Source organism: Ambystoma mexicanum, chromosome 7p, assembly GCF_040938575.1.
Source record: "Ambystoma mexicanum isolate Mex_15411 chromosome 7p, UKY_AmexF1_1, whole genome shotgun sequence".
Lineage (NCBI taxonomy): Eukaryota > Metazoa > Chordata > Amphibia > Caudata > Ambystomatidae > Ambystoma > Ambystoma mexicanum.
In genome coordinates, this window is record NC_090939.1 from 877,816,792 (window position 1) to 877,839,703 (window position 22,912).

Here is a 22,912-nt window from a genome sequence, read left to right on the forward strand (position 1 = left end):
AAAACAGGAAGGTTACAACGGACAAAAACAGCCGTTCGCTCAGGCTCTTGACAATGTTCTCATAAAAACATCCTTATATGCAAAAAATACTGCGTGGCAAATAAAAAGAAGATTTATCAAGGGTTGGGATTGGCTAAGGGAAACATCTATAGGGACTAGGATTGTGATTGGCTGCCCATTGTCAGGTGGACAACTTATGCCTACCACCAAAACATGCAATCTTTAACACTATTAAGTACACAGTTTATCATTGGTCTTCACACTATAAGGCCCTTCGTTATGCGGCCCACTACAATTGGTTGGCATGCTCGTGCCATGTCGGAACATTTGGTTCACTTAGCAGCACGTAAACTCAATCCCAGGTGCCAGGATGTGGACTTGACTTTACCTCCCCACCCAATTAGCCCAAGATCTCTCATCACCCATGCCTTCTGCCATGAAGATTGTCTTTGAACGTGGCCATGCAAAGTATCCTTGTCTGTGGGAATATATGGGAGTGCAGACTCTCACTATCGTTGTTCTAGGCTTCCAAGCTCAACTCTATTTCCATCCTTGGCTTACGTGACAGGAGACCACAATATGTCGATGTTTTGCAGCATTTAAATGTCTTAAATGAATAATACTTGCCACTCTTGGTGTTCTTTCTTTGCACCTTAACAAGGAATGATTCATCCTTCAAACATTCACTGCTTTCCAGTATAGATAACCGACTTTGGCTGCTTCAGTTTTGAGACTAGGCCAGACAGCCTTGCCACGCGCTTCCACGATCTCAGATTATTCTTGCTGCAACACAATTCTCGCCTTTTCTCTCCATGGGTCCTGGCTTACTAAATTCATGACACCAATGTCCAGCTCCTGTACACTGGCGGCTTTGCCTGCAGTCTATTCACTACGTATAGCTAGCTTATATGATGACTTAGTCTACTTGTGTTTCAGCATCTGTACCATTATTGAACGGTTGATTTTCGGCAGCACTTCGTACACATGCAATCTTCTATTCGCACATGAAAGTGTTCTTGATTTTTTACTTCATCATCAGTTTCTGTAAGATCCATGCATTCTCTCTAGCCAGCATTCTCGGGGCGTCACACATGTTTCTTGTGATGTCACTAGCTTCTCTTCTCTCTTTGCTCCTTTTCATATTCCTTCAGGGAGTTCCTCCCTCAGATTGTTGTTTCTTCAGGAATACGTTCGATAGGGTTTTCTCATTGAATACCTTCTTTCAAATATCCGCTGTGGTATTGGCACAACTGCTGAGGTCAACCATGTCACGATCTCAGGCTTCCAACATATAGGAGCTAGGTGGGCGGTATTTCCTGCAGAGGCATGTAACTGCTCCTCTACACCATCACTGTACAGCAGTATGGAAATGAACAGGAAATAAGGGCCTCATTACGAGGTTGGCAGCATTTTGACAGTAAATCCCTTGAAATACCGCCAACATCAATTACCATTACTGCCACTTATCCCGTTGATTTACTGTGTCATTACTAGTGGTGGTAGTGTGCAAGTCCCCATCTTCAGAGCTAATAGGACAGCATGGGGATTTCAGTAGAATTACCTGCAGTGGTAATTCCACTGATGTTGATGTTTATTTGGTGGTAAGATGGTATATTTACCTCCAGTATTTTGCTGGACGAAAATCCTACACCTTAGCACCGAACCTATGGCACAGTGATGTGGTAATGCAGCAGTAACAGAGTTACTGTTTTTTCCCCAACCGCTGTACTCGTTATTAGTCTGGAAGCCCCTAGTCTCCGGCCCCATCAAAGAAAAAAGTAGCAAAAAGATTAGTCTTACCTAGAAGGTTTATCTTCCAAACTAATATACTGGCAGCCATTAGGGACTAGTGTGGTCCTTCCTGTTTTCCAATCATACTGTTGGGGTTCCAGTGATGGTTTCCACTTTTCCAGTGCAGCTTTCATGGTTCTCGTTGTTTATGTTTATTTTCCCCTGGTAGTTTACCAATGGAATCTCAACTTCCCCTTTGTTTTCATTCTGGTGAGGTTATACTGGGCCTCATTACGAGAATGGAGGTAATGAAAAAAGGAAGGCGGAATGGTAATACCGACATCATTAACGGGTCCGGGGGATTACGACCCGACAACCCGCCAATACCGCAACCGCCTGTACTGTGCCCTTCATACTGGCATGCGCGCGTACATGCGCCCCTTCGCGGAGTAAATACTGGGATGCCGGTAATAGGAGGACATCACAACTCACGCGGGCATGCAATTACCGGCATCCCGAAGGCGGTAATTACGGCCTGCACGATGGCGGCCATACAGGCATCGCAGACCACCCGTAAACAGCAATCTGCAATCAAGGCAACTGCCACAGGTGCACACAATCACCACAGGTGGAGTCAATGGAGCCTGTCCCAGTATAAAAGGAGTACACCCACACACCACACCCCTTCCTACTTCAAAATGATACCACTAGCTGTTGCAATCATGTGGCTGGCAGACATGCCTATACTGCTACAACTACAGCAACAACAGCAACTACAACAGCAACTACAACAACAACTACAGCCACAGCAACAGGCAGCACAGAGGAGATGCAGGAGGAGAAGGAGGTTGAGACAGGGCCAACAATTAACACCAGTGCAGCCAGTAGTACCTCGTAGACAGCCACCAATCCCTCGCCTCAGACCCAGTCCATTCAATCTAACCTCTGAGCAGATCCACACCCTGTACCGTTTGGACCGGGACACCATCACCACCATAGTGGACATGATACACAACAACATCATCAGCCTCATAGAAATACGCACTGCCATCCCCCCGCTACTAACGGTGGTGTCTGTGCTCCACTTCCTGGCCACAGACACCTACCAGCACACAGTGGGCCAGCTGCATGGCATTTCACAACCACTATTTTCACGCATGCTGACCCAAGTTCTGGATGCACTCCTGAAGCATGCTAGCACCCACATATCCCTACCACAGACTGCCCAGGAGACAGCCGACACCAAAGTAGGCTTCCATGCACTGGCAGGCATGCCCAATTGTGTTGGCGCCCTCGACTGCACCCATGTAGAATTGGTGGACCCCATGCCGTAGAGGTGGTGTTCTGCAATCGCAAGCAATACCACTCCATCAATATGCAGATGGTATGTGACTCCAGCAAGATCATCACACATTGCTGCGCCCGATATCCCGGATCGACACATGATGCCATGGTGCTGCGTAACTCCACGCTACCCCGTCACATGGAGCGACATGCTGGACGATGCGCCCGGCTGCTTGGTGAGTAGTCTGACTGGCCCATAGCAGTGCATCTGGGTTGTGATGTGTTGGGATGCATACTCCACCTGGGTGGGAATGGGGGGGGTGCATACTCCATCTGGGTGGGAATGGGGGGGATGCATACTCCACCTGGGTGGGAATGGGCAGTGAGTGGAGAATGCACGCAGAGCTAAACCCTCCTGACCTGAATCTCCCAATCCGAACATGACACTTCACTGGCACACATTGGACCTATGCCGTATATCAATGACAACATGTAAGATGCACAACCTGGCCACCATGGGTATGTGAAACAATGCATGACTAAACATGATTTCAACTGTGCCAATGTGGCTAGTGTGACCATGCAAAGTGTAGTATACACAGCAAAAATGTGAGGCAAAACATCGTCCTGCAACCACAGTACATCCGCATCAGCATGCACGAATTCACCCTGCATCATCTGTAGAATGCCACCACACCATATTGCAGTATAGAATGCATCTAAATAATATTTGTGCATACGTACAGGGACATGTGCATGTCGACAGCAAATAGCTGCGCCCATGGCTGTGAATCCTGAAGGTGGCAGCTCAGGGTGACTCACATAGACCTATTTGAATTCGCTTGCAGGTGATGGAGGATATCCCTTGAAGCCGTGGTTACTTACCCCTGTGCGGAACCGGCGGAGCAGCCATGAAGAGGAGTACAATCGGGTTCATACCAGTACCCGTGTTGTGATTGAGCAAACCTTTGGCCTGTTGAAGGCACAGTTCCGCTGCCTAAGCAGGTCTGGTGGAGCACTCCTTTATAGGCCTGAGAAGGTGGCAAAGATCCCCATGGCCTGTGTCATGTTGCACAACATGTGCGTCCGGAGAAATGTACCACTGCCGCCTGACATTTTTGCATGCACTGGGTAAGGATGAGGAGGATGAAGACGGAGGAGAAGCAGCACCCCTGCGAGTACGTGATGCACAAGATGGCCGTGCAGTGCACTGATTGACAAATACTTCTGACCCACAGGGACGTCGATAGATATGTGTCAGTGACACAGTGTACACTGGTTCCATGTGGACATGCACACAGGGAATGTGGGGAATTTGGCACTGTGCACTGTCATGAATTAAATGGATACACACAAAATGAACAATGTCCAGGCATTGAATGATTTTTCACACAACGGGTGTATTGATATCCACTACAGAAATGTGCAACCCCCCCACAACACCAAAACTCCCCATACCCCAATGAAATCCCCATACCCCCAATGAACTCCCAGAACCCCCCAATGAACTCCCAAAGCCCCCCAATGAAATCTCAAAACCCTCAATGAAATCCCAAAACCCCCCCAATGAAATACCCCTAATACACCCATACACCACCAACACCATCTGACCCACTCCCATTGTTGTCCCACACTATCTCCTTGATTTCTCGCACTCCGTCTTGTTGGACGCACAGGGCTGGAGGGTGCAGAGGATGCGGATGTGTAGGATGGGGGTGTGGTGGATGGGGTGGAAGCCGTGGTGATTTGCACGGCTGGTGCAGGTTGTGGCTGCTGCATGTGCAGTAGAATAGAGGTGAGGACCTGCGTGACGGCCCCCAGACTGTCTCGCATCATCAATGCAGAGGCATTGATGGCTGATGTGTTCACCGCTATGGCCTGGGCAATCTCACGCCTCGTGTCCTCCCCATCCGCAACATATTGTCAGAGAAGGTCCAACATTGAGTCCTGTCTAGCCTTCACCCTCTCTAGCCATGCCTCAAGGTTGGTGGTGGGAGCAGCAGTGGTTGAGGGTGCTGCGACCGGGCCTGCATTGGCAGTGCTGTCCTCGGGGAGGGTGCTGAGGTCCGAATCGTGTAGTAAAGGATCTGCACTGCTGCTGGTGGGTGAGGGCTGAGTGTGGGGTTGGGGGATGGATACGGGGCTTGGGGGGTGTGGACATGCCACATGGGTTAGTCCATCCTCATCCACATACTCCTCCACTGCAGTTTCTATGTCGCTCAGTGGGGCAGTGGCTGCTGCCTCGCCCACCGAACTTGTTGCTGCCGAAAGTGTGCCACTGGCCTCGCCTTCCACTGGTGTTGCCAGCTCTGTGTTCACGGTGTCAGGCACTGATGTGGAGCCCTCATGTGTGGCCATGGCCTGGGCACTCGCCCTGGGGTTCGGTGTGGCCTGCGAGGCTTGCCCGGAGGTGGTCTTGCCTGTGGGAGTAGTCTTGTGCCGGGACGTGGATGCCCTTGTGGCTGTTTCCTCATTGGCATCCTCTCCATTGGTGCCTGGGGGGGTAGAAGAGATGCAGGGCATCAGTGATGGTGTTACATGCAAGATGCATTATATGGTGCTGTAAAGAATTTCATTTATCATGCATTCATATCTTACAGGTGTGTCACACAGGCTTGTATGAAGGGGGCATTTTGGCATTTGCCGTGACGTCTCAATGCAGGGATGCTGCATGGCACGTGGCATGCTGTTGTATTGGGGTTTGTGTGATGTATTACATGGGCACGGTCCGTGTGTGTTGGCTGTGTGTTGGTAATGGGATTGGCACTCAGCATGCATTTCAGTGTGGCAGGGTTAAGGCCTCCATCTGGACAAGGATATGTTTATGTGTGTGTTGGGACATGCATTGCCTTGCGTAGACTCTCTTCAACATCACTTATGCTACGTCATGGTTTCCCCTACTGGGATCTGCAGGGTCACTCACCTCCATCTCCAGATGTTGCGGCACCCGTCTCCATCTCCCCAAAGCCCTCAGTGGACTCCATCTGTATGAAGGTACTGCACATCTCCTTCCAGCGTGATAGTTTGGCGGGTGAGTGGGGACCCCCGCCTGTGGCCATGGCCTCCCTCATATTGCTGGCATGGATGTTCCGTACCCTGAGGTGGAGGTCATCCCACCTCTTTTTACAGTCTTTCACTGTCCGTGGGGTGGTGCCGACTGCCGAGACCTTGCGGGCTACCTCCTCCCAGATCTCCCTTTTTCGCTGCTGCACCTCCTACACCTCCCTTTTCAGGTTCTGCTGGTTGATCTCCTCTGCATGGGCAGCAAGGGTGTCCGCCAGCATTTTCAGTTCGTCCTCCGAAAAACTCTTGTTGTGCAGGCGGGGGGTGGATTTCCTGGTAGCCTTAGACATGTTGAAGGGATTGGCACTGGTCTCTCCTGAACACAACTGGTGGTTTGGGAGGATTGCAAAGGATTGTGTTTTTAAAGATGCCCGCCGGCGCATTTCACGTTCCGACGCGATGACGTTACTTCCGGGTCCGGTATTACGAGCCCGGTATTAGCATGATGTTATTACCGGGTCGGTTTTAAGGGGTGCCTCCTAGGCGGAGGCGGTATCAACGGGTCCCGTCGTGGTGCTATCGGGGGGTTGGAGGGCCTTTAGCGCCATGGCGGTATGGCCATTACCGGCATGGGGGTTCGTGCGTGCTCGCGCACTCGTAATGACCCGCTATCAGCGGTGTCATACGAGCACGGACCCGCTAGTTCCTCCATGCCGGTAATAACCCCGTTTTTACCGTGCTGCTCCTAATGAGGCCCACTGTTTCCATTATGCACATTTGTTTTCACTGTGCTTTCGGAGTTCCCTTCCTAAAATGTTGGTCTTTCCTGTAGCAGTATTTCCTAGCCTGTTGTTACTATTACTCAACAGGGAAAGTTGGGGCTCATTACGAGTTTGGTGGTATCTCGGTGGTGGTACCACTGAGTTACCACCAAGTGGTATTACCGTTACCCACACTTGGTCTGGTGGTATTACCACTGGAGGTATTACCTCTGGCAGTAATACTGCCGGATTACAAGTGGCGGTTTAGTGGTATAAATCCCCATTGAACCTAATCATGAGTTGGGCGGTAGCCCTTAGATTCAGCGCTAGCGCTATTACCGCCTTATTTAAGGGTCCGCCCAATCAAAAGTCTGGCAGCATTTACTGCACTGGAAAAATGCTGGTTTTCAGCGGTAATTGCGCTGGAAATTTCCCATTGGATCCAATGGACCCTATCGGGAATGGGGAATTACGTTTATAGCTCAACCCGTGATCCGGCAGTAATAACACCGGACAGGTGAGCGGTAACGCAAATACAGTTGGGTGGGATACCGTCCAGCTCGTGATGAGGCCCATTGTCTGGAGTCCATAGGACTCCACTGGGATTGTTGGGTGGTATTTATTACCTCCGGTGGAATTACCGGATGTAATACCATCTATTTTTGGAGATAAAGTGGAGGAGTTACCTCCAGCTTCGAGGTAATTCCTCCACTTTTCCACCAGAAATCGGCAGTATTACCAACTGGTAATTCCACAGGAGGTAATACCGCTAAACGTGTAGTTTGGTGGTGCTGGAAAAATGGAGGTAAACGGAATTACCTTTACTTTTTCCCACGCCTACAAACTCGTAATGAGGCCCAACTCTACGGACAACATCTGTTGTCACTTAGTTCAGCTGCAATCCTTAAAATTGCGTCTGATTCCCGGTTGAAAGATGGCAGTGTTCTGCTTGTCTAGCCTTGCTTTGACAGCGGATTCCAGCATGCAGGGTCCTTGAGCTGAAGTCCTCAGTCGTGGCAACTGCACCCTTGAGCTGAGGGCTCGTAGTACTCATGACAACAACTTACTTGCACCTTGTGCTCGAGCACTGCACTTTACACAGTTATTTTTCTTACTGCTCTCTGTGTTCGGCTTCTGGTTTCTGAATTTCCTTGGTTTCAGAGTTGTTTCTGCCTGGTATGAACATCTGCCTCAGTGCTTTGGTTTCTGACAATGAGGATCGGCCTGAGCCTCATTTTCTGCACCTTTGGGTACTTGCCTTCTTTTCTCTTTTTCTTCTTTTAAGTCGCCTTTCTTATGTGTTTTTCTGGTTGAGGCGGTTTTCTTTCTGTGGACCTGGTCTTCTCTGATGAAGCTTTTTCTTTCCTCTGCCAGCAAGTTCCTCATTCCTTCACAGTGCAGAACCAAATCAAGGAATGGACGATTGAGGACGGAGGGGAAAGGCTGTGCTTCAGTTAATCACCTCTCTTTTATACAGTGTCGAAAACAGCTTGTATATTTCGTCAGCTGGTCAGAAAGAGTTTTGCAGCAGCTCCAGTAGAATTATTGTTGTTTTATCAGCTGGTGGAATTTTCCATCACTGACCCTTTCTGGATAATGGTGTCCATTTTAAGTCTATGGCTGAATCGCCTTCCCAGGCCCGGCTTTAAATCGGGACCAAAGAAGGGAGGCAAGGTCAGTTAAAGCCTCTTTATGTTCCCGTTACAGTTCATGTCAATAACACTGCATCCTTGTTCTGCAATTTGGAACACATGTAGTCCCTTGATGGGAGTGTGTCCAGAACTTGTGACATCATGGTCACGTCACATTCCTGTTGAGATTAGTGCCCCGAAATGTCACTCTCCCGTATAAAAAGTTTCTTGGAGACAACCCGACTTTCCCAGTTGGGCACAATGGCAGTAAAATGATGGTAATGGAATGGTTTCCAGTGTCCCGCCGCTTTCCCGTACCATCAAATTCTGACTTTGTAGGTGAAGCAGGGAGGATTTACCTTCAGAATATAGCTGGAGGTAAATCTCCTGATTTACCTCCAAAAGTCAGTAGATCTAATGTGGTGGAGCTACCACTCGCCTTAAATCCATGGGGTTATTATGACCCTGGCTGTAGCCGTGCCGGTAAATACCGGATTCATGAATTTACCAGCACCTGACAGTGGGGACTTACCGGGGCATTACAGCCCCGGCAGACCCGGTACATCGCCATTGCCGGTTGCCGTTAATTATTACTCCCCATTCCCATTTGAGTCCCATTGGACATGGGAATGGGGAGGCCCGATACACTGGGGAGGCCCGATACACCGGCACCATTCATGAATGGTGCCGGTGCATCTGTCGAGGTCTGCTCGCGGGTGCCGGCCCCCCTGCCATGTCAGACTTGACAGCCGGAAAGGCACCCGCTAGTAGAACTCGTAGTTTGCCAGTCCAATAACAACAGTGCTGGTAGTTTACCGGCACCTTTGTTACCGGACCGGCAAACTTGTAAAGAGGCCCAATACACATGAATTCCCAGGGAGTTCTATGGATTACAAAAATAGAGATTGATACCAATCTGGCGGTAAATCTGTCAAACTGAGTGGCAGTAATGGTAAATGAGTGCCAGTAATTACTTGGAAAAAGACGGTATTACCACCAGACTAGTGATGAGGTCCAATGTTATGCACTTTAAGCTTGGCAGAGGTAAACCTACACAATTACAGACCCCAATTTCCACTGTAGGTCCAACGTCAGCATTGCCCATGTGTGAAACAGGCATCTCTCGTAACCGCGCAGATCACGGGCATTACATTGAAAAGGTCATGGGAACCTCCATACACACTTTTGCATCAGTTGAAGACACAAAGGGCCTCATTACACGGATGGCGGTAAGGGTTTACCGGTACCGGTATTTTACCGGTACCGGCAAATCCTTACCGCCTTACTACGAGGTCCCTTTGCGGGTTGGGGAATTTAACACCTGCTTTTTGCAGGCGTTAAAAACCAACCCGCAAAGGGACCCAGGGAGCTAAATACGGTACCGCAATTTGCGATACCATAATTAGCGCCTTCCCCATTCCCATTATGCCCTATGGGGCAAAAATGGGAATGGGGAAGGGCAATGGTGGAAGGGGGAATTACCGCCCCGCCAACATTGGAATGGGGCGGTAATTCCCCTTTCCGCCAAGGCGGTGCCGGTATTTTACCGGCATGAACCATGGCGCTAATAGCGCCATGGTTCTCCGCCATCCGTGTAATGAGGCCCATAGAAAGGGGCAGGTGCAGCTCATTTCCTTGGGTTTTGTGCTGTGTGCACGGGTAGTACAGCTCAGTGGCAGCGCTCGTCTTGGAAGCAACACTACGCAGAGCAACATAGGTTCAATCCCGGGTCCGCGCTTAGAAACCTCTTCGGTACTAAGCGTGTTCTAAATAGCCAATTATAATTTGTGCATTTTTGCCAATGTCTAAGGAACCGTTGTGATGGAGGCTATCACTTTTATTTGCTCTAAAGCAATGTGTTGCCCATGCACCCTGCATGGACAGGATTTCACTGCATGCTGAATTGCTGTCTACATGTTATACCAGATAATTTGCACATCTGTTAGATGTGACTATACACGCTAAACTGGGCTGAAATTCTCCTCACATTTGTGGTAGCGGTAATTGCACTTCACAGAAACATTGTGGGTATTGCTTCATTACTAAGTGTGTATGATACACTGTCTGTCCTACACCAAGTTTGTTCTGGGTCCAGTACGCGTAATCGGCATGCAGAAAGAAGTACAGAAAGTGTTATTGCAGCAAATTCTCAAATACCCTTTTCACTAGAGTCTTAATTTACAATTGATGTTACTCATATGTGTCATGGATTTAATGCTCACCTGTTGCCCGGCTTAAAGGTTTTCATATTTCACTTTGTGTTTTAGGCTGCCTAATGCTCAGGTCCTCTTAAAGGGAAGTGACTTTAGGGGGGACGGACCATAATCCCTGGGAGGAAGGGGGGAGGAGGGAGGAAACGGAGGGGCCTGGGAAGCGGGAATTACTATGGTAACCGAAATAAAGGAGAGAAGACATCTGGACTAACGGCTCCCATGGCGTATGTGAGAGGGCTGAGGAGGGCCTAACAACTGGCGACCAAGAGCGGCGTCCCGCCCTGCAGACTGCAGATGAGGAGTGTCTCACGTGACGTGAATGAGGTCAAGGAGAGCCGCTGCGGTGAAGGTGCAGGCAAGGAGGCATTGTGGCAGGACTGAAGAAGGAGAAAGCTGAGCCAAATATCTGGAAGGAGGACTCAGCAAACACAAACGGCTGCTTGGAGTGCAGGGGAACAGCGCACAGCAGTGAGCGGCCCTGGCCCACAGCATGCCGGTAAGCCAAGTGCCGGTGCACAAGTGACCCTGAGACACACAGTGCGCGCAGCAGACCAAGAGCAGCGCAGCCAGGTGAGGAGGGAAACCCTTATTCGTGCACACAGGCACAACTACGCGCCCCGCACGTATGATATGGGCCACCAGGAGAGACGCAACACGTAGTGCGAGAGCAGGTGGGAGACCTGCGCAGGCACCACTTTACCAGCGGAGGGAGACTCTGAGGGGGAGGAGAGTGTAAAGGGGACTGCAAAAGTATTACTCATCCCAGGGAGGGAAAGAGCAGGTGAAGACTCATGCCTGCACTGACTGGGCGGCGAGACAACTAAAGGAGCCCCACTGACTCAACAAAAGAATAACCACCTAGCACAAGGGAAACCACCAACAGGCCCACCACCTCCACGATAAAGGGGAAACTACCCCAAGACATGACGGATCACCACAAGGCACTTTAAGCATAAAAGAACACTGCCAATCAGCCACAGAGAGCGTGACTCGTGCTGGCATAAACCAAGTTAAAGTAAAACACGACATAGCCCCCATAAAATCACAGAAGGAGCACAAGCAGCTGCAGGTGCGGCAGCAGAAGTCCAGGTTGTCATGGGGGCAAGCCCTGTATCTAGAGCAACATTCTTACGGTGCCCCAACCCATTTACGCTACAACCACGTCATGACCAGAGTCAGAGATGGGAAGAATGGATGGAGGAGTTTGAGGACTTCATGAGGGCTATAGGCGACCAGGATTCACCAAATAAGACAGACATTTTTGCTAACCTAGCTGGGAAAGAGATCAAAGGGGTCCTGAAGATGATCCCAGTGCAAGAGAAATCCACATATCAACGTCTAATTGCTGGCGTCAACAGGAAACTAATAATCCTCCCCAACAGAGACTATGAGAGGTAAACATTCAATCAGTGTGCACAGCTGCCACACAAAACGATGAGAATGTATCTTCCGACTTCAGAAAAAGATTACCCACTGTGACTTTGCCAATTTTACCGATGATGAAGCCATTAGGCACAGAATAATCGAAGGATGCACCTCCTTGCAGTTCAGGAAACACTTGCTGAAGAAAAACCTCCCACTGCAAGAAAAAGTGGATCTAGCAAGAATATACGAAAGAGTGGACATGCAAGCGGCAGCCATGGAGAACCCAAAGAAAAGTGACATCATTGCAACCTTGGCCACCGGACCCCAAGGATACACCCTCTATCCCGGACCAACAGGCAGACAGGAACCCCAAAGACCAAACCGACGAACCCCAGGGGAGAAGCAATGCTACAGGTGTGGATTTGAATTTCCCCACAGGGGCTATTACCCATCCATGGGACAGATGTGTATGAGGTGCAGACAAGAAAACCACTTTCATGTGATGTGCAGGGAAAAGTCCCCAATGCTGGCTGCATACAGACCGACTCTGCTGTTTGGCCCAACCAAGTGACATGACCAACTGAGAGGGCCCACACCTCGATCATACCAGGACTGAGACATTGCAAGGACATTCCAAGGCAGGAACGGCCCATCATACCCAGTCCAACTGGTATTCATAAGCGCAGAAAGACCTCAATATTGATCCGCCAATGCGATACTCCAATGCATATGGCTATGCACCCAACCCACCTACAAACTACGCTCCAGAACAAAGACCCACCCAAGAATACGATGCAAGGGCATATCCAACCCATACTATGTCTGCGACCCCTATGAAAACCCGCCTCCAAATGAAGAAATCCACCAATTGGACGAACAGTACAACACTGACGACAGATACAGCAAGGAATATGTCAGGCGCATCAGTGACACCTCGGATGAAAGTCCGCACCAAAGGTTGTGGTCCAGATAGGAGGCCTGAGCAACCAGTTCATTGTAGACCATGAGGGGACAGTCAACGTCATGAATGAGGGCAACTACTGTGCTAAGCAAGTGCCTACCCACTGTGCCTGTCCCAGACACGCATATCCCAGTGGGGAGCATCCCACCCACTTCAATCCAAAGGTCAATTCTGTTGCGACTTGCTTTACAGAGGACAAAGAGTGCCCACCACCATTCATGTCATCTACAGCCCCACGACCGGGCAATGCCTCCTCAGCTACCGGACCGCCAGAGCCCTAGCTCTGATTGACATCCAATACAATCCATCAGAAGTTGTACAAGGCCTACCCCCAGAAGCCCAAATCCTGAGAGCCATATTGTGCCAAGAACTGGACATTGAGGAACTCAAATCCACCTTCCCGAAACTGTTCAAAGGAGTGGGCATGCTAAAAGACACCGTCATAACCCTCCATGTTTACCCGAGAGTTTGCCCGGTGTGCCAGCACCCCTGCAGAATAGGCTTCCACCTACAGGCCGAAGATACGCATGAACTACAACTCCTCCTCGACAACGATATCATCAAGAGAGTAAACGGCCCACACCATGGGTGTCCCCTCTAGTAGTCGTACCAAAGGCTGACGGAAGCCTGTGCCTGTTCGTGGACATGCACATCCCAAACACCACAATCCAGAGAGAGAGACACCCAGGACCCAACATTGAGGATGTGCAGGTGAGACTCAACAAGGCCACCCAGGTTTCCAAACTAGACTTAAACCAAGGGTACCACAACTGGTCATTGACCCTCCCTCCAGACCAATTACCACCTTCGCAACACATGAAGAGCTGTTCCGCTACAAGCGGCTTAACTTCAGGATATCTTCCACCGCAGAAATATTTCAGAAATATATCCCCGGTGCTTAATGCCCTTAACTACAGCGATTACATTCTGATCTTTGGAGTCTCCCAAGAACAGCACAACATGGCACTGAAAACCATGTGTGACATCCTCCACAAGGCCTGACTCACCCTCAATTGGCCCAAAAATGCCATCAACAAACAAAGCCTACGCTTCTTCAGGCACATCTTTTTGGATCGGAGCACCACAGCCGACCCCGACAAAATCAGCGCCATTGTCAGCCTCAACGCCCCCACCGGAGTTGCCGAACTATGATCCTTCCTAGGGATAGCAGGATATTGTGCCCGATACATGCCGAACTATGCCACACTCACAGACCCCCTCTGGAGACTTCTCAAGAAAGACTCTCAGTTCGAATGGGACGTGCACTGCCAAGAAGCATTCCGCACCATCAAAGAAGAACTCGCCAACAACCACCAACTCACCTACTTCAACCCAGAATGGGATACGGAACTCGCCGTTGTTGCCAGCTTTGCTCAGATAGACCCAAACAAACCCCACAAGAGCAATATCGTGGCATATGCCAGCAGAGCTTTGTCGCCTACTAAACAAGCATTTTCCCAAGCTGAACGTGAAAGCCTAGCAGCAGCATGGGCATGTGAAAAGTTCCATCACTTCATCATTGGAAGAAGACTCACCCTCATCTCTGACCACCAGGCACCACTCTCCCTGTTTGGCAACCCAAAAACCAAAATGCCCCCGTGCATCGAAAGGTGGGGCATCAGACTCCAGGAATATGATTACTGGATCGTCCTCAAACCTGTGGGTGACACTAATCAAGCGGACTACCTAGCCAGACATCTGGAAGGAAACATAGAGGATGCCATGAGTTAAGAGGCAGAAGACTACATCTCATACCTATCGCTTAACACACTTTCCCCCGCCATCATGACGGCGAAGTTCGATAGCATAAGCACAGCCAACCCTACAATCCAAGTGGCAATACGCCTCACCAACACAAAAAGTGGAAACACCTCAACACGGAAAAGTTTGTAAGTGGGAAGGTAGACAAAAAGGATCTACACAGGATGGCGAAAATACAGAACGAACTTGGCACAGCCGACCAAGGGACACTGCTACAAGGAAACCACCTAGTAGCCCCCAAGAGCCTGAGGAAAGCACCAGTGACCATAGCCCATGAAGGTTCCTGGCGGGTCGCAAACACAAATAAAATACTGAGAAATCAAGTGTGGTTCCCATACATGGACACCATCGTGGAAGACACCTTGACGCACTGCATACCCTGCCAAAAGACTGCGGCGAACAGTCGCCCATGTCCACTCCAGAATGTACCCTTACTGGAGGGACCATGGAAAAGAGTAGCCATGGATTTCTACGGCTCACTGGAAGAAGGAGGACACCTTCTCATGATAATAGATGAGTACTCACGATTCCCACTCATAAAACATGCACAGTACAGAGCATTTCACCACGTTGTGGGAGTGATTGATGAGCTGTTTAGTGAATGGGGAATTCCAAACACAGTAAAGACTGACAATGGCCCACCGTTCCAAGGACAAGATTTTCACAGATTTGCCACCCACCTAGGATTTCACCACCAGAAAATCACACCACTATGGCCACAAGCCCCGATCAACCATCACTACACCAAGAGATCTGTCAAATGCTTAGGAGCTACAGAAATACACCACACAGGACAACAGGATCGACGCCTCTGGAGCTAATGATAAAATAAAAGCTGCTGACCCGCCTCCCACTAGTAGAAAACTACACACCAGAACAGGACACAGAAATTCGAGAAAGCGATGCGGACAAGAAAAGGAAGGCGTAGGAATGGGTGGACCGAAAGAGGAAAGCGAAGGAACATCAGCTCCCAGTCAGCGAAGTCATGCTGGTAGGACAAAGACAGCAAAGGAAGTTTGACCCAAAATACAGCCGGGAGCCGTTCATAGTCGCCGAAGTGAAAGGACCCACGGCCAACGCGAAAGGAGATGGAGGAGAGATAACCCAAAATGCCTCTTTCGCCCTCAAACTATATGTGGAAGAGTCGGAACCAATAGAGGAGACAGCAATGGAAGAAGAGGAACCGAGAGCGGAAGAAGCCAACGACCCACCAGACACCGAAGGGTACAGGGAGACCCATGAGTCGCCAGGTTGCCCACAACGGATCACACGGAAACCCTTTCGCCTCATTGAACAAATGTAGACTGCAAACCTTCCTGCTAAGCAAGGGGGAGGTGTTGTAGCAGAGGAATGGGCTGAGGCCCTTTAAGAGGGACAGACCTTAAGCCCTGGTAGGAAGGCGGGAGGAGGGAGGAAAGGTAGGGGTCTGGAAAGCAGGAATTAGTATGGTAACGGAAATAAAGGAGATAAGACATCTAGACTAATGGCGCCCGTGTTGTATGCGAGAGCTTTCTTTTGGCCTCCAATCTCACCCTCATATCCCCTCTCCTATTCTATATCCATTCATCCCAGCCTCGTTGCTCCGGCTGGGATCTTGCCGCTCAATCCCAGAACGGCCTACAAAGTGTACAGCTTTGGAACCTGGAACTCCTGCAATAATCACACGTGACACCAGTATTCCAGGCAGACACTCTACGCTACAACATACCCTACCCCCTGGGCTCACATTCTAGAGGTTTCCTTTCAGAGCGATCTGAAACTTCATCAATTCATCGTCTACCAGTCTTAACCTCCTAAACAGCTGCAAAATCAGTCCTTGTCTTGCCTTTCATGCTACCAAAACACTTGTCGCCTCAATGTTCCTCTGTAGGCTCGATTACGTATCCTGCCTCCACCTGGTACTGCCTCTCTCCTTCTTTGCTCTTCTTAGCAAGGTATTGACCTTTGATGCTTGTACTCGTTACAACCTCCCATGGTCTTCACACGCCGGCTTCACACTGCGTATTCATCTTGTGTTCAAATCAACTCATGGCCTAGCCGTCTTCTACTGGGTGGAATCTGTCCCCTAATACTCACCCCCACGCACCTCTACTCACTCAAGCTCTCCTCAGCCTAACCGCCACCCTCCCACCCAGCTCTACCTCTCACCATCGCTGCTTCACCCTCCTGGATTCCCATCATTGGAATGCCCTACCCCCAAAAATGAGTGACCTTCCAACAGTTTCTGGATAGGGAACTGCAGAGTTGTATAGTGTTGTCATATACCAACTCGAAAGACCCCAAACACTGCAGTGGCTGATTTGCGTATCTGTTTGTGTAAATACTGAAGATGTATTCAAAGTCTGTCTCGTGCCGCCCTCTTTGTAATATCTACTATATCATGGAAAGATTGTAAAGCAGCCAGCAAAGGGACTCCTCGAGGCATCAGAGACCCTTTGTACAGTGCTTCTTGGCGAAGCATTTCCATTTTGAATAAATAAGTGCAAATACAAAAATGCAAACATTAAAAGTAGGTGGTAGGCCAGTGTGGATTCACAGACCTCACGGGGACTCTTGAAATGTACCGGCAACGTGTGGTTTCTGAATATTACAGCTGCCTGTGGGTTTCCCCAGCCACGTGCGTATTTGATGTTCTCATGTATGAGTCCTTGACTGATATTTTGGGCCTGATGAGCAAAAAAAGTCTGCAACAGGAGGTTGCAGAACAGTTTTTTTCTTCATGGCTCATTTTGCCCTTGCTTTTGTGTATTTCAGAAGGAACAACTCAGGTGACCGAGAGAAAGCCCTGCAGGTGATGCTTCAAGTGCTGCAGGCATGTGATCACCCCGCCCCGGATATGTTCTGCCTGTGTGGACGAATATACAAGGACATGTTCCTGGATTCCGACTGCAAGGACACCAAGAGCAGGGACTGTGCTATCGAATGGTAATGCACTCTTCCTTCATCTGCCTCCTCTCAAATTTGTATTTTGGCTATGTGGTTGGCTGGAAATGATACCTAAGACTATATATGGTCTCGACAACCCCAAACACATCAGTTCCCATACTTGGACATGCAGATGAAAAGGAAGTCCCTTATCCCCCGCGTATTGCCATAGCCCAACAAACACCTACATCTCGCCCGGGGAAGATTTAGGACTTGCAATAATGAAGGTACATTAAAAGAACCCAGAAGGCAGCAGGATTGGCAGCCATCCCTTAATGCTATACCATTTACTTTAGCAGCGGTTTGCAAACTGTGTTTCCCCAACTTTTTTGGACTATGACTCCCATCAGCCTTAGCCAGAGTAGTCAATGGAGATGGATATTGGGAGTCGTAGTGCAAAAAATCTGGGGAGCCTGAGGTCGCAGAGCCCTGTCCTTGAATATCAATAGAATCCATACATTTCCAATACTCTAGTTAAATGGAGTTAAAATAAATAAATATGAGTCCACATGCCTATTGTGGTGTGTAAGAGTCGATTTTTAATATTGTTTTGAGTTCAGGTCCCCCTCCATATATGCCATGCCACACAGGACTGCATGACTGAAGCTGCACCCCACATAGGAGTCTGAACGGATCCTGATGCGGTGTGCCTTCTCAAGGTGGATTAGCGCGCATGCATACGTGAGTGCTTCTCCACTACTTATGCGTACCCCCACATGAGGTGGAACAAAAAAAAATTGCTCCTTCAATGAAGTTTGAAAATTGACTTTCCAGGTCCCTTTATTAGGTTGTTGGCTCTACACCAGAAAAGATGGAAGCGTCCTTCACTGGAAAACCTGTGTTCCTACACCAGGCAGCGTGGAGAAGCTAATAAATACCCGAAAGCCTGGTGGGCACCTGACTCTCGCATGTTGAAAGGTGGGCTGGAGAAATAATCCTAGAATGCTCAAGTACCTCTCGGAAACCCAGAACATGTGTCATATTTTATTTGTTCTATTAATTTCCACATATAGATCACAGCCACCAATTATGACACGGAAAAAACAAGTTTTGATTGCTCAGCCAAGGTAAAGTCGGTCCACCATTCCTCCAATGTGGGTCGAGAGTGCACCCCAAAATCTGGCTGCCTAAGTGAGAAGGAGCACTCACCCCCAGGAAAGCCTTCAATTTTGATGTCAGTATGTGAAACGAGATTATCATTGGCAGATGTAAGACATTGAGATGGAGTAGATGGGCTAGGCGTATATACAGTGAAAAAGATGGCCTGTAATTAGGGATTTTTATTTTTTTTATTTTGTTTGGTTCTATATGAACCTTTCACATACAGTAACAACAATCCAAAAAAAATCACGCATATACAATAAAATGATTTCCTAACTCAACTAATAATAGCTGCATCTTATTACACCGAGCCGTCATATTATTCCTTCAGCCATTTCATAATGAAATATTAAAATCATCATGTAAACTTTGTCGCTCATTCGACAGTTCCAAAAGTTTATAAAACCTAATTGCAATGCAAATAATCAATCAATTATTGACTCTCATCATCAGAGGTCTAGGGAACAGGGCTCTTAAAAATCTGGCAGCCGCTCACAACAAGGCAGTCTGCCTACCCACAAACAAGTTCTGCCACCAATCATCGGTGGTCAAAACGCGATAGTCTTTTAAATAGTGTTCAAAATACAATGGCCTAAGATGCGAGAGGCCTGGGCAATACACCATTACATGTTTCAAAGTTTCAATTTCAGCTTGCACTTCATAGAAACAACAAGTTGTAAGACTTCTGGCGAGGCCAGCGGGAGCGCCCAAGACCTCTTTACTAGGAACTAAATTTAACCAGAAGCGAAGGAAGTGGGCTCTCATCTGGACATTAGGAAATCTCTTGAGATGACAATGAATAGCATTGAGAGCTTTCACTTCAGCAACCACATGATGACATAATTCCTAATGTTTGTATTCCTCGATTGTTTTCTTAGCCTTGCATAAAGATCTTCGTTTTATTGATTTTCCTAGTTGCCTGAGGGCTAGTGTAATGTGCTGCCGGTAACCAGGTTTCAGGAAGGCCCTAGTGGGTCAGACGGTGATTATTTTGTAACTTTTTGATTGCATAGTTGGGGAATCCCAGGACAAGGACATCACTGTAGTAGCGTCTAAGGCTTTCGAGAGTAACAAGCATTAGCTGGTTAGCGAACATAAAACAAAGTCTAGGACTCTCCTGAGCAAACACAGTTGATGAAAGCAGGATGGAGATATGTGCTGCAGCATACTCAGGGCAGACTCCATCTTCCCAACCAGATTTGTTTTGATCAAATGCCAAGCAATGCGGCGAATAGATGGCCGGCCACATGGAAGAACCTTCAGGGCCATTCCGCTTCCATTAATTTATGCACATCCATTCATCAATAGTAGCTATACACTTTTGAAGTGTTGTGATGCTTGCATTGATGTCTAACCACCAAGCCATTTGCTTATAGGCAGAAAACATACACAAGTTTAAATGAAATGATTCTTTGAGCGTGGCTTCAGAAGTTGCATATAGATTGAAGAAGAAGGGGGGAGAGAGAAGAGCTCCATAGTAGGACAATCCATGAAATGTGAGCTTGATTCGGAAGGGTGTAATTGGATTGACAGCGATTGGATGGATACCACTCCGTACGACTCAATCTATTGAAGCACTGTCCCACAGATGATAAGATGGAGTCGATGGATCACGGCATCAAAAGCCGCAGAGAGATCATAATAAGAGCTGAGGCAGCTGTGCCGCTCTACGCAGTTCACCTATAGCACTGGCTAGCGCATATTCTGAGACGACTCTGGGTCCCAATCTTGCTGTTTGGCCCGGAAGGAAATGTGCACATGCACATGCACCAGATTTATGGATTTGTTCTGTTTGCTGGAGTATGCATTAATGTGAGTTATGGGATTGGGAAGAAATGTGCTGGCATGTTAGGATCAAGATTATTTATTGTTTTAAGAGCTTAATGGCAACTGCTCTCTTTAGTGCCACTATTGAAAGCACTAAATCAAAATTGAGGAGTTCATAATGAGACAGATAACATGTGCTGATTATTTAGGCCTTGAAATTGGATTCTGTGAATTGGCCTAAACTCTGCGGTAGTGATTTTCCAGCTTACCAAGAGGTAGTTATCCTTTCCAGAATCTCCAGGCACAGAGAATCACCTTAGCGGTCAGGCTTACATATTTGCATAGACAGCCTGCTCTCACTCTCTCCTCATCCCTACTCTGGGGATCAGCTGTCTCTATCCCCACCATCTGTAATCATTGCCTGGTAGACTACGAGGTTCTAAAGTTCTGTCTGTCTCGGGTAACCCCCTCCGACTGCCCATCTACCCTACAATTCCGAGCTCTAGGCCCTTCTGTACAAAGATTTGTATCTAATTATGGGATTGCAATTCCACCCTCATCCATTTTAGGAACTGTGCTGTGAATTTGTGATAATACATCCTCACCAGCCCAAAATTGGATACACTGTCTCACAGATTTAATTTTAGGGATCTGATTAATGATTTTACCAATAATTTTGTTTCTAAAATAGTTAACTCTGTGCTGGTTAGTCTCACTGCAATGCACATAATTCCTCAAGAATCCATCAAAGCAAGACTTGTATAACCCTAAAGGTAATAACAATTCAGTTTTGCAACCTCATATCCTTAGTAGGTCAAATGATCTAGTTTCCTACACAATGCTGTTAATGATATGAATTGAACTAATGGTTACACATCTCCACAAGCAATATTCTAACTTAAAACATTTTGTGACTCTTTTTGTGACAGTTCCTCCTTCTAGAAAAAAGAGAATGTTCAGTTTATACTTCGTTAGAATGTGTGCCTTCCAAAAATGTAATTTCTAGCGTTGTTCGAATTGTTAATCAATTTCAGTGAGTACCGACGCATGTTTTCCTTTCTGCCAGTTTAAGGCCTCTGTAGTGTGACAGGTCAGAAGCAGGACTCTGACACGTAGGTACAGTGTTTTAAGACTTTTATTTTCTTCAAAGTCACGAGATTAATCTTTCCCTAACCTCAAGATGCCGTTTTTTATGTTAAATTGATTAGTAGTAAACTTGCAATCAGAGACTATGGGATCATTCCGAGTAGGGCGGTAAGGGATACCGGGCACCGTTAAGGAGACCGGTGCCGGTAATCCCTCACCGCCCTACTACGAGGTCCCTTAGCGGGTCCCTCCTTTAACGCCTGGTCTGACCAGGCGTTATGGACGGGACCCGTTAAAGGACTTCAGAGCTAATAACGGTACCGCAATTTGCGGTACCGTTATTAGCTCCTTCCCCTTTCCCATTGAGCCCTATGGGGGCTCAGATGGGAATGGGGAATGGCATTTTCAATGGGGACTTACCAGTCCCGCAAAGGTCGGACTACACCGGTAAGTCCCCATTGAAGCAAGTCGCAGTCGGTACCGGTATGGGAGGCGGTCATGGCGCAAAAAGCGCCATGACTACCACCATACTCGGAATGAGGCCCTATATGTTCTTTTGCTTTCTGTACTTCTTTCTCTGTATTTGATTTAATATACTTACTATATTTTGTCCTCAGTTATGCTCTGATTGTTTAACTTATGGTTTTCTTTTATGAATTGTAATTGTTTCATTGGATTAAATAACGAGTTTAAAATGCAATAAAAATCTTTCCCTAACCTATACATCCAAATGCTACTCTATAACAGGTTGTCTAAACATACATGATGTCATCAGTCCGAAATCATACTGTAACCTCATCCCTAGCTCTCAAAAAGAAAATAACAAGACAACAAAGACCTATTTTTGGGAACTACCCTTGAAAGGGAGGGCTGCTGGCCTCCTACGCCCAGCCATAGCTCTCCTTACCATAGGCCCATGCCTATGTTTACAGTTCCAGTGCTACCAGTTCCTGTCAGGCTGGAGTGCTGTTCCGTGACACCGGCCAGGCCTCTTTGCGTCTCTTCCCAATCTAGGGTTCTCTCGGTCGGTTTATAAGTCTTCACACGTCTTTGGTGGAAATTGGCACTCCTTTTGAATGCAAAAGTTGGTTTCTATGAGTTAGTCTAGGGCAGAGGTTCACAAGTGATTTCACCAGAGGGTGGAATGTACCAGGTGTCTTACAGTCGGTCGGACTCTGTATGCGGATGAGCGGGAGGTTGGGAGGTGGGTGTGCGAATTTGAGTTAAAAAATAAATAAAACGTGGGTTTTGAAGTGTAATGTTTATTTATTGCTGTATTTTTTTAACTGCAACTTGTGTAATACATTGCCTTGTATTCTGTAT

At 48.0% G+C, this 22,912-nt stretch overlaps 1 protein-coding gene across 2 annotated transcripts in view; it reads left to right on the forward strand.

The window, feature by feature from the left end:
- MAP3K15 (mitogen-activated protein kinase kinase kinase 15) overlaps positions 1-22,912 on the forward strand; it is a 1,358,420-nt gene that overhangs the window by 840,113 nt on the left and 495,395 nt on the right. For both annotated transcript variants that reach the window (XM_069637110.1, XM_069637109.1), the window contains exon 7: positions 17,465-17,635. In XM_069637110.1, the coding sequence (XP_069493211.1) occupies positions 17,465-17,635 (171 nt within the window). The remainder of the gene's footprint in view (positions 1-17,464; positions 17,636-22,912) is intronic.